At 66.4% G+C, this 11,924-nt stretch overlaps 1 protein-coding gene across 2 annotated transcripts; it reads left to right on the forward strand.

Moving 5' to 3' along the window:
* Positions 1-3,439: 3,439 nt before the first annotated feature.
* On the forward strand, positions 3,440-11,576 carry ECEL1 (endothelin converting enzyme like 1; the record flags this gene model as incomplete). Of its 2 annotated transcripts, none has more annotated exons than XM_082321015.1 (17): positions 3,440-4,183; positions 5,987-6,055; positions 6,199-6,309; positions 6,879-6,971; positions 7,320-7,444; positions 7,863-8,085; positions 8,267-8,365; positions 8,460-8,534; positions 9,014-9,117; positions 9,331-9,389; positions 9,554-9,605; positions 9,710-9,777; positions 9,877-10,001; positions 10,241-10,306; positions 10,515-10,610; positions 11,167-11,243; positions 11,477-11,576. In XM_082321015.1, the coding sequence occupies 17 exons, from the start codon at positions 3,440-3,442 to the stop codon at positions 11,574-11,576; spliced, it is 2,286 nt and encodes a 761-aa protein (XP_082177141.1). The 2 variants fall into 2 exon arrangements, with proteins under 2 accessions (XP_082177141.1, XP_082177142.1); XM_082321016.1 differs by having other exon boundaries at positions 9,014-9,111.
* Positions 11,577-11,924: the final 348 nt, after the last annotated feature.

Here is an 11,924-nt window from a genome sequence, read left to right on the forward strand (position 1 = left end):
CACCGAGGTGCCAAGCGGGTCTCGGGGCTGGGTAAGTGCAGGCATGAGGAGGCTGGTGTGGTGGCACCCGACGCTGTGCCCCCACTCTCCAGCCAGCCCCCCCTCTGAGTGGCAGGGCTGAGCACCCCGCGCCCACCCACGAAGCAGCCTGGGTCCGGGTGCCCTTGCCCCCCACGGGGGTTGGTGGTGCCCAGCTGGTCAGGGTGCCCAAGCTGGGGGCGTCTCTCTCTCTGGTGGGATTCATGGAGCCCTGGGAAAGTTTCGCTGCAACACCGAAGTGTGTGCGTGAGTGTGCCAGGGTAGGTGTGCCTGTAAGGGGAGCTGGATGGCGGTGCGTGTTTGAGTATGTGTGTGGGGAGGGGCACAGCACGTGTGGCTGTACTGGTGCGTGTCGGTGTGCATGGGTGTACATGTGCCACTACCTGTGCATGTGCTGGTGCATGTCTCGCTGCTGCAGCAGGCACCTTGCCCAGGCCGTGCCCAGCACCCTGTCACCCCTGCACAGGAGAGCGTGGCCTCAGCCCCCGCAGGCAGTGACGGCTGTGCCTGGGGCCGGCCCATGGTGCCCACTGAACAAGACATCGTGTCCCACGCAGCTGAGCCACCCATCCCATGCCAAGCAGGGTCCCTGCCAAGCCCCCAGTATGTGCTGCCTGGGGCTCCCACCCCAGAACCCAAGAAGACCCAGGGTCCCCTCCGACCACCCAGGGCTGCGCAGAAGCAGCGGGCCAGGGTGGCAGGACACCCCTGAGCGTGGCAGGCAGGACGGCCGGGGTACATGGCCGCGGCGGGGGGCCGCCATGGGCGGTGGGAATTGCTGGGCTATAAATCTCCTTGCTGGGCCCCCCCGTGGCAGAGCAGCTCACGATATTTATGTTGGGGATTTATCTGCAATGCAGTTTAATATTCCCGGACCTTGGCGTGTGTGCGTGTGTGTGTGAGTGCATGGCCCCCTCCCCATGCCACCCCGTCCCACCTCCATGCCCACCCTCTCACTCGGAGCCTCCAGGGCTCCGTCTCCTGCCCACCCACGGCCCTCCCCCCTTGCACCCACCCCGGCAGGACGGGACGGGTCCCCCAGGGTGCCCGGGCACGGAGGGGGGTGCCGAGCCGCCGGGGTGCTCCTGGCACAGGCCGCCGGCCGTGCCCAGCCGTGCCCCTCCTGGGTGCCGGGCTGCCGGGGGGTGGCAGCAAGGTCCCCGAAGGGGGGATGCCGGGCAGAGTGGCCCTGCCAGCCCCTGTGCCAGCCCCGGAGCGGGGGGCCCGGGGACCCCCCTGCCCTGCCTCCCCGCCGGTGGGGATGAGGTAAGGCTGGCGGGTGGCACAGGGCTGCTCCATTTGCATAATAATCTCGTTAATGGAGCCTGGCCTGCGGGAGAGCCGGGCTGGAGACGCCACCCCCTCCCCGCCCCGCTGCCTCCCTCCGGCCCCGCCGCTCCGCCAGCCGCGGCGCGGGGCGCGGAGCGGAGCGCGGGGCGCGCAGCCGGACGGGCAGCGCCGGGCCGGCCCGCCCGCAGCCCCGGGCAGCCTGCTGACATCCCCCGAGCAAGCCGGTGAGCACCCCCGAGCACCCGCCGAGCATCCCGGGCAGCATCCCCGAGCATCCCGGGCAACATCCCCGAGCATCCCGGGCAACATCCCCGGCAGCGTCCCCCGAGCATCCCGGGAGCATCCCCCAAGTCTCTCGGTGAGCAAGCGGTGAGCGACCCCCGAGCACCCGCGGACATCCCGGGCAGCATCCCGGGGAACATCCCCCGCGTACCTCGATGAGCAGCCCGGTGAGCACCCCCCCGAGCAGCCCGGGGAGCGCTCCCCGAGCCTGCCGGCGAGCACCCCGAGAGCATCCCCCGAATATCCCGGGCATCATCCCGGGGAGCGCTTCCCGAGCATCCCTCGAGCAACCCTCCAGCATCCCCCCGAGCAACCCTCCAGCATCCCCCGAGCACCACAGGCATCACCCCGGCGAGCACCTCCCGAGCATCTCCCGAGCATCCCGGCAAGCACCTCCCGAGCATCCGGGGCAGCATCCTCCGAGTATCCCGGGCAGCATCCTCCGTCAATCCTGGGCAGCGTCCCCCGGGCACCCCCGAGCATCCATCCCCCGAGCATCCCGGGCGGCATCCCGGGTAGCATCCCCCGAGCACCCCGGGCACCCCCCGGCCCCGCCGCGCCCCGCCGCACCGTGCCCGCCGCCGGCCCCGCAAACTTTCCGGCGGCGGTGGCAGCAGCTCCCCGGCACGGGCACCGCCGGGCTGCGGCGCCGGGGCACAACTTTGCCCAAGTTGCGGAGGGAGCGGGGGCCGCGGGGCTTGGGGGGCCCCTCCGCGGGGCTACCGGCCACCTCCCGAGCCGCTCTTTGTCCCCAGCCTGTCCTCCCCCACCTGCAAATCCGGATGCCATTCTGCACTGAGCAAGGATTGGGGTCCCCTTTTGAAGCCCCCCCCCCAACCCATCTCTGCCCCCACCCTCCTTTCCCCGTGGGCAGACCCCCTCCTCCACGGCACGGCACCCCTGCCAGACACCCCTGCCCGTCGGGCACCAGCCAGCAGAGAGGGGTTGGGTGGACAGTGATGGGGTGGGGTCGCTGTGAGATGTCCGTAGGGTCCAGGGCTCCCCCCAGACTGGGCTTAACTTTATGCACACATTGCGCACCGCACCACAATTTGACACAACGCAATGCAACACAACCCAACACAACACAATGCAACGCCACGGTGCAACGCGCCACGGTGCAACGCGATGCAACATGACGCAGGGCCACACAAGCTGACCCAACCCGCAACACCCCAACCCAACACCTTCCCCTGCAAATCTCCCCCAAAGCCCCACAAATCTTCCCAAAGCCCCTCTTCCCCAAGCCGCTCCACCCCCCTCCGTACCCCACCCAGAGGGACTGGCAGCCCTGTGCCCCCACAGGCTGGGAAGGGCTCTCACGGTGCGGTGTGAGGATGGATGGGCTTGCTGGATCACCCTGGACATCCACCTGGCATGGGTGCTCTTGCTGGTGCGCCGGGTGGGCGTGGGGGGGTGTGTAGGATGGGGCTCTGCCAGGGCTGAAACCCGCCTGGGATCGTGCAGGCAGGACCCTGCCCTGTCACCAGAGGGGCTGGCAGAGGAGACAGCCATGGAGTAGAGCTGCCACTGAGCTCCTGGCACCAGGGCCAGTCCCAGTGCCACCAGCGGGGCACACAGGCAGGGACTGCGACGCAGGCGGTGATGACGGCAAGAAGCAACCCCCCCACCTTGCTCCTCCCAACCCCCCCCCCCCCAACCACCTCCTCTGCCTTTTCCAGGAGCTTCCTGACTCACCCGGGCACCCTCCACCACCTTCCTGCGGCGGGCACGGCTCCAGCATGAACCGTGGGGTGCCCAAGCCTGTCCCTCGCCTGCCCTGAGCCCCCCGCGCCCACGCTGCCTGTGGGGAGCTTCATCCCTGGCCATGGAGAAGACCTACTCATTGACGGCCCACTACGACGAGTTTCAGGAGGTGAAGTACGTGAGCAAGTACCAGAGCGGCACCCTGCCCAATGGCTTTGCCCTCCAGCTGGGCACTGGGGCCAAGAAACGCCGCGGGGGGCTGCCGCGCTGGAGCCGCAGGGAGGTCTGCCTGCTCTCGGGGCTGGTGTTCGCCGCGGGGCTCTGCGTCATCTTGACGTGCATGTTGGTCCTCAAATACCTGGCAGCCGAAGGGGACAGCTACTGCCTGGAGGGGTGCCAGGAGAAGAAGGCCTTCTTGCGGGCGTCCCGCTTCCTCAGCGCCAACATGGATGCCACCATCGACCCCTGCCAGGACTTCTACTCCTTCGCCTGTGGTGGCTGGCTCCGGCGACACGGCATTCCCGAGGACAAGCTGGTGTACGGCACCATCGGGGCTATCGCCGAGCAGAATGAGGCCAAGCTGCGGGCGCTGCTGAGCCGCCCCGTGCGGCGCCGAGCCCCCGCCTCGGCCGAGAGGAAGGTCAAGGAGTTTTTCCGCTCGTGCCTGGACCGGGCTGAGATTGACCGGCTGGGCCCGCGGCCCATGCTGGAGGTCATCGGGGAGTGTGGCGGCTGGGACGCCCCCCCGGGCCGCGGGGACCTCAACGAGCTGCTCTACAAGACGCAGGGGGTCTACAGTGCCGCTGTGCTCTTCTCCCTCACCGTCAGCCTGGACGAGAGGAACACCTCCCGCTACGTCATCCGGGTGAGGGCACCCTGCCCCTGGGGCCGTCCCCCCCGCCACCCACCTGTGCTGGTGACACCCCTCTGGTGACACTGTCCTTGTCGCGGTGGCACTGGGTGCCTGCCCCGTGTGTGGGTTTGGCAGCACTGGGCGGCCGGGCTGGGGACAGCCCCTGTCCCTGGGGGACCCCCCCATCTCCCCATCGTGGGACCCCGGTGTCAGGCTGCCTGGGGGTGAGGGTGGCACCTCCAGGATGGGGGGAGGACGCGGGCAGGGGGACATGGGCAGGGGGACGTAGAGAGTGAGGCGGTGCTGCCCACCTGGGTGCTGGGGACAGCCCAGTGGGGCAACCAGGGTCTCCAGAGTGCCAGTGGCCAAGCCCCTCACCTTGGCATCCTGGCTGCCATCCGCACACAGGGGCCAAACCCTTGGCGGTGACAGGGGGGTGCCCGCTGGCCCCACGGCACTGGGCCAGGGTGCCAGGGCAGTTGCCCATGGCTTTGTCAGCCTTCCCCACCCCTGCCAGCCTGTGTCCCTCACCCTGTGATGCCACCGGGGCATGGGTGGGCTTTGTCTGGGTGGCCAAGCCTCAAGCACCCTTGGCGGGTGTGGGCGCGTGGTGGTGGGCACGGCACTGGCGTGGTGGGGACGCCATGGCGGGCACGGTGATGGGCATGGGGGGGCCGTGGCGATGGCGTGGTGGGGACGAGGTGTCGGGGATGGCGGGGGGACACAGTGGGGGGGATGCAGCCTCCCCGTTCCCTGTGTGATGGTGGGGCTGGGTGTGGGGGGAGTGTGAGTGTGAGTGTGAGTGAGTGCGTGTGAGGGGCCGGGGAGGAGCAGGGCCGTGCGGGCCGCGCCTGTGCACACTAGAGGGAGCGTGTGTCACAGGGAAAGGGGCGGGAGGGTGCAGGTGTGCGCGGGGTGTGACAGGCCGGGCGTGGGGGGACGGGTGCGACAGCCAGCGCTTGGGGGGGTGTGTGTCAGGGTGTGATGGGGGGAGCGGGTGTGCGATGGGTGTGAGTGTGACGGGGGGCTGTGAGGAGGCTGTGTGTGTGTGTGTGTGTGTGTGTCTGTGTGTCTGTGTGTCTGTGTGAGGGCTGTACGTGTGGCAGCGCCTTTGTGGGAAACCAAAGGAGGGGGTGATGGAGAAAGGCTGAGGGTGCCTGTGGGTGTGCACATGGAGGGGGGTGGGACACGGGGGGTGAGCCAGAGAGACACGGGGGTGCGGGTGCGCGCGCGTGTGTGTGTGCATGGAGAGGGGTAAACTAGATGGTGCATGCGTAGGGGTGTGTCATGAGGGGTGAGTTACAGATGAGTGTATATATACGTATGTGCATGTATATACACATATGTGCAAGCGTGTCCAGGTGTGTGTATGTGTTAGAGGTGTGCCTGTGGTTACAGGGTAGCAGGTGGGGTGTGTGTGTGTGGGGGGGTGAAGGGTGGGGGTGTCCATGCAGCGTGGCCCATCCCTGCAGCTCCCCGTGGGGCAGGCTGCAGCACAGGAGCGGGGCCAGCCATGGGGCAGGTGTGGGACCACCACAGAGCAAGGGCCTGCCCTGTGCCCAGCATTCCCAGCCCATTGCATGCTGCCCACTGCAGCGCTGGCACCTTCTAGCAGGGGGGAAACTGAGGCACGGGACCTGCCCATGCCCAGGGCTGACCCACCATGCTGCCACCTCACAGCTCCCGGGGTGTCGGGGCACCCTGCAATGCAGGGGAGGCAGGGCGTGCTTTGCCAGGGCAGGCTGGGGGTGCTCCTTGCCCAGCATGGCCCCCCCCCCCCCTTTCTGCTCACCAACTGCCCCCATCTCCCCCCAGATCGACCAGGATGGGCTGACGCTGCCCGAACGGACCCTCTACCTGGGGCAGGATGAGGAGAGTGAGAAGGTGAAAGGATGCTGCAGGCATGGGGACACCAGGAGAGGGACCAGCACCCAGCATGGGTGGCAGATGGAGGGCACCCCATCGTCAGCAGTTCTGGGGCCGGGGTGCCTGTGGGGTGGCACTCAGAGTCCCTTCCCTTGGCATAGATCCTGGCCGCGTACCGGGTGTTCATGGAGCGGCTGCTCACCCTCCTGGGGGCCGAGCATGTGGAGCAGAAGGCCCAGGAGATCCTGCAGCTGGAGCAGCACCTTGCCAATGTGAGAGGGATGCCCGCCCTGGGCTTTGGGGTGCCCCTGCCCAGCCCTTGTGTACCTCAGTCCCAGATCTTTTGGGACCTCCACGCCTGGTCCTCAGGGACCCCATCACCACTCTCTTAGGAACCTTCACTCCCAGCCCTTGGGGAGTTTTATGCCTGGCCCTCCAGGATCCCAGCCCCTTGAGGACCCTGTGGCAGATCCTCAGGGACCCCGGCCCCAACATCTTGGAAACCCCCAGTCCCAGCCCTCATGACAACCACTCCAGCCCTTGCAAGCCCTCTGTCTGGTTCTTGGGAAACCACTCCAGACCCTTGAGGACCCCATGCCCAGCCCTGAGGGTCTCCCATGCCCAGCCCTGAGGGTCCCCTATGCCCAGTCCTTGGGTACCCCAATTTCTTGAGGACCCCAAGCCCAGCCCTGAGGGCCCCACTGGCAGCAGAGGGTTCCCAGGGCAGCAAGCCAGGAGGGTTGTGGGTCAGCAGCCCCTCTTGCCCCAGACCTGTGCCCCGTCCCTGTGCCACCCCCAAGGTGGGCAGCGGAATGGTGGCAGCCGTGCCCACCCTGTGCAGATCACGGTGTCCGAGTATGATGACGTGCGGAGGGACGTCAGCAGCATGTACCACAAAGTGACCCTGGGCGAGCTGCAGCGCATCACCCCCACGGTGAGCACCCCCGGTGCCCAGCCTGCCACTCCATATCCTCCATCTGCCCTGTGCCCCACACTTGTCCCTGTCCCCCTGCTCCATGTCCCCTCTTGCTGCCAATCCCATGTCCCCAGGGCCAGCCTGCACCCTGGGTAAGACAGCACATCCCCAGCGCAATACCGCGGTGTCCCCAGAAAAGTCCTCGCTACCCCCCATATAAGTCCACTTGAGGGTGATGAATCCATCCTGCACATTCCTGGGTGGGAAGGGGTAGCGGGAGGCTGGAAAGCCTGGAGGGTGTTTCCTGCATGGTGGCATGGAGGGGGGAGGGGTTCCTCACCTTTCGGACGGTGCCCACCCTGGCAGCTCAAGTGGAAGCGCTTGCTGGACCGCATCTTCCATGACAACTTCTCGGAGGAGGAGGAGGTGGTGCTGCTGGCCACCGACTACATGCACAAGGTGTCCGACCTCATCCGCGTGACACCCAGCAGGTGAGGGGGGGCTGCCACCCCCTGTGCCCCAGCACCTTCCCCAGCCTGGCAAGGGGTTGGCAATGGGGTGGGCACAGGGTGGCTGTGGCTGGTCCCCCCCCATCACCCCTATTCTGGGGAGGCCAGGGGGAGTCTTGGGAAAGCCCCTGGGAGAGGGCACTGTCAGGGGCCCCACAGCACCCTGGTTATGCCTGGCCACTTGCTGAGACCCTCCCATGCTTGAGGTCACCAGACTCATCACACAGCAGGGAGGGCACAGTGCCAGCCCGTCCCTGGGCCCCCACAGGACATGGTCACCCCCATGGCCTGCCTGGTCCCCAAGCAGGGGTGTCCCCACCCTGGCGCACGATTCCCACCCTCCCCACATGCCTGGGGACATGCCAGGGGTGGGGGGGCTGATCCTGCCCCCCATCACCAGGATCCTTCACAACTACATGCTGTGGCGCATCGTGGTGGTGCTGAGCGAGCACCTCTCCACGCCCTTCCGCGACGCCATCCACGAGCTCTCCAAGGAGATGGAGGGCAACGAAAAGCAGCTCGAGCCGGGCAAGATCTGCCTGAGCCAGGCCAACAAGCACTTTGGCATGGCCCTGGGCGCCCTCTTCGTTGAGGAGCACTTCTCCTCTGCCAGCAAAGCCAAGGTAGGTGATGCTGCCTGTGGGCATGAAGCCACTGTGTCCCTCCTGTCCCCTTGCTAAGGTGCCTGCCACCACCCGGCACCCCCCTGAAGACTGGCTGGGGGTGGTGAGGACTGGTGAGGACCTGTACCCCCCTGAGGGGTGGTGAGGATGCCGTGCCAGCACCTGCGATGACCCGCCATAGGTGCAGCAGCTGGTGGAGGACATCAAATACATCCTGGACCAGCGCCTGGACGAGCTGGACTGGATGGACGAGGAGACGCGGAGAGCGGCCAGGGCCAAGGTAGCAGCCCCCAGCATGGACCCTGCCCTTGCCTCCACCATGGCCTGGGGGCACAGGGGATGGTGCCTGACCCTGCTGCTCGCTTTGCCCCCAGCTCCGGTACCTGATGGTGATGATTGGGTACCCCGATTTCCTGCTGAAGCCAGAGGCCATCGACAAGGAGTATGAGGCAAGGGGTGGCCCAGGGCCACACGGGGCCATGGGCATGTGGAGGGGGGAGATGGTCTCCACATCTGTCTCAGGGTCTGCAGAGACCAGATGGGGAGATACCACCCCAAAACAAGCCACCTCCTGGTAGATCATTGTGCCCGTCACTCGCACTGCTACAGCCACGCAGGCAGTGCCATGCTGTCCCTGGGGTCTTGGATGATGTCCCCTTCCCCACATCAAACCCCCCAGAGCTCAACCCCATCTCAGCAAGGGTGGTGGGCACCCCTAACCCTGGGTAGCCCAGGGACCCCATGGAGGTGATGGATATGCAGCCACCCACATGGGCACACAGAACAGGACATGAGGACACACTTGTGCCACATCTAGCCCACGGCCACAGCCCTCAGTCCCCAAGGCTCGTGAGGGTGGGAGGACACCCCAGCCCTGCTCCCCACACTCTTGGGACTGGCATCCCCCTGACGTGGCCGTGCCCCTCAGTTCGAGGTGGATGAGAAGACCTACTTCAAGAACATCCTCAACAGCATCGCCTTCGGCATCAGGCTCTCGGTGAAGAAGATCCGGCAGGAGGTGGACAAGTCTGTGTGGGTATCCCCTTGCCCTGGGGGGCCATGGGGGGCACAGCGTGGCCCCACTGATGCCCCCTGTCCCCATGCCTGGTTGCACCCAACGGGGTGTAGGCAGGAGGGCACAGGGCAAGCCAAGAATGCCCCCCAACCCCCTAGCTGTGCAAGGGGGTGGCATTTCCATGCCCTCCCGGTCCCCCTGCAGCCTGGCACTGCTGTCTCTCCTTGCAGGTGGCTGCTGCCTCCCCAGGCGCTGAATGCCTACTACCTGCCCAACAAGAACCAGATGGGTGAGGCATTGCCCGGTCCGCCGGGCTCAGACCCCCGGGGCAGGGAGTGTGGGGGGGCCCGAGGTGAGGGTCACGATGCGGGGTCCCCTGATGCCAGGTGATGCTGCAGGTGGGCACGGGACAGGGTGGCCCCCGCCAATTGCAATGCTCTCCTGTGTCCCCAGTGTTCCCCGCTGGCATCCTGCAGCCCACCCTCTACGACCCCGAGTTCCCGCAGTGAGTGTGGGGCTGGGGCACGGGTGGGGGGTGCCAGGGCAGGGCAGGGTATGGGGGTGCCAGGTCCAGGCCCTCCACTCTCACCTCTGCTCCATCTGCAACAGGTCTCTGAACTATGGCGGGATCGGCACCATCATTGGGCACGAGCTGACCCACGGCTATGATGACTGGGGTGAGAGACCCCCCCACCCCGTGCTGGGGCGAGGGGCAGGACAGGGGGCAGGACACCTGGGTCCCTTGGGACTACTGGTGGTGGCGGTTGCCTTGGCAGGGGGACAGTACGACCGGCACGGGAACCTGGTGCACTGGTGGACGGAACGGTCGTACAGCAAATTCCTGAAGAAGGCGCAGTGTATCGTCAACCTCTACGACAACTTCACCGTCTACAACCAGCGGGTGAGACCCCTCTCACCTGCCAGGCAATGCCTTGGCACTCACTGCCCTGTGGGGGGGTCCTGGCTGCTCTGTGCCCACAGGAGAGCATGGCTCTGCCCTGCTCAGCCCTAAGACCTGACAACTCATCACACCTCAGCTGGGAAATTCCTCAGGGCACTGAGTGGGGGAAACTGAGGCACAGCCTCGGTGCCAGGGTGGCGGGAGCATCTCCACTCACTCCATGTCTCTCTCTCGGGCAGGTGAATGGCAAACACACTCTGGGGGAGAACATCGCTGACATGGGGGGGCTCAAACTCGCCTACTACGTAAGTGTCCCCCCACCCTGGGGGTCCATGGGGCAGCTGCTGGTGTCACCCCCATTGGGACACCACCACCCCCCCAGCTCCACCTTGCTCCCTGCAGCAGGGAGCCCGCCTGATCCAGCTTGCTGGTCACTGGGGGGCTCTAGGGGGAGGCTTGGGGTAGGTTTGGGGGGGCACCCGGGCCATGCTGAGAGCACCCCTTGTTCTCCAGGCCTACCAGAAGTGGGTGCGGGAACATGGCCCCGAGCACCCACTGCACCACCTGAAATACACCCATGACCAGCTCTTCTTCATCGCTTTCGCCCAGGTGAGCCCCCCCCACATATGGCACATACCCGGGCAGGGGGGATCACCCAGTGTGGGGCCGGTGGCCCCGAGGGACAGGGCAAGAGCTGTGCTGGACCCAGTGCCCGTGGCCAGGAGCCGGGCTAGGCTCCATCAGCAGGTCCTGGGCTCAGGGCACCGGGCTCAGCCCTGCAAGGAGCCCCCTGCACAGCCCCACTGCTCCTGGGGACCCTACAATAACAATGTGCCCCCCCATCACCTCCAGAGACCCCATGGTAACAAACGCACATGACCCTGAACTCCTAGGAGACCCTGCAGCCAGGCAGCCCACTGCCCTAGGAGACCCTACAATAACAAACATGCCCCTATGCTTTCCCAGCCCATCTACACCCCATACGCAGACTCCCAGTAGACCCTACAATGACAAGCACAACCAGGGCATCACTGCCCTAGTGCCTCAGCAGTAAGAAGGGCTGTGGTGCCCTGGTGGGTGCCAGGACCCCACGGGCCCCAGTGGGTGCCAGGACCCAGAGTGCCCCAACCAGCTCACCCATGGGAACCTTTCTCCCCCCCTACAGAACTGGTGCATCAAGCGGCGATCCCAGTCCATCTACCTGCAGGTGCTGACGGACAAGCACGCCCCAGAGCACTACAGGTACCCGCTGGCCCTGAAATGGGGGTGCACGGCAGGTGACAGACTTCCCCATGTCTGGCAGGGCCGTGCAAAGTGGGGTGGGCACGAGCATGGCACCAGAAGGCTCTAGGTGGGCATCCGTGGGGCAGGGGATGGGGTGCTGCTGGGGTGAGTGGGTGCCCCGAGCGGGGTGCATGGCTGCAGCAGGTGGGGCATGGGATGTCCATCTCTGAGTTGCCCCCCTCTCCTGGCAGGGTCCTGGGCAGCGTCTCACAGTTTGAAGAGTTCGGACGGGTTTTCCACTGCCCCAAGAACTCGCCCATGAACCCGGCGCACAAGTGCTCAGTGTGGTGAGGCTGATACCTCCCCCCGGCAGGCTGGCACCCCCCATCCCCATCCCTGCCTGAGTGCCACCCTGTGCCTGCTCCCCACCTCCGCCCGTCTCCCCCTCCTACTCTCCAGGCCAAGGGGGCACCCCCGGGGGATGGAGGGGGTCGGTCCCCCAAAGACAGGCACCCACCGGAGGATGGAGGCAATGGGGAGACACTTGGGGTGGGCATGAGCTCCTGCCCAGAGGCAGCTGCCTCCTGCCAAGCCCCTTCCTACCCGCTGCCCTGTGAACTGGGGGAGACCCTAAGATCCCATGAAGGAATGAGGGAATGCAGGGCACCCCCCCCCCAGGCACCTGTGTACCCCCTCTTC

Source organism: Platalea leucorodia (assembly GCF_965183815.1).
Source record: "Platalea leucorodia genome assembly, chromosome: 8".
NCBI classification, from domain to species: Eukaryota; Metazoa; Chordata; class Aves; order Pelecaniformes; family Threskiornithidae; genus Platalea; species Platalea leucorodia.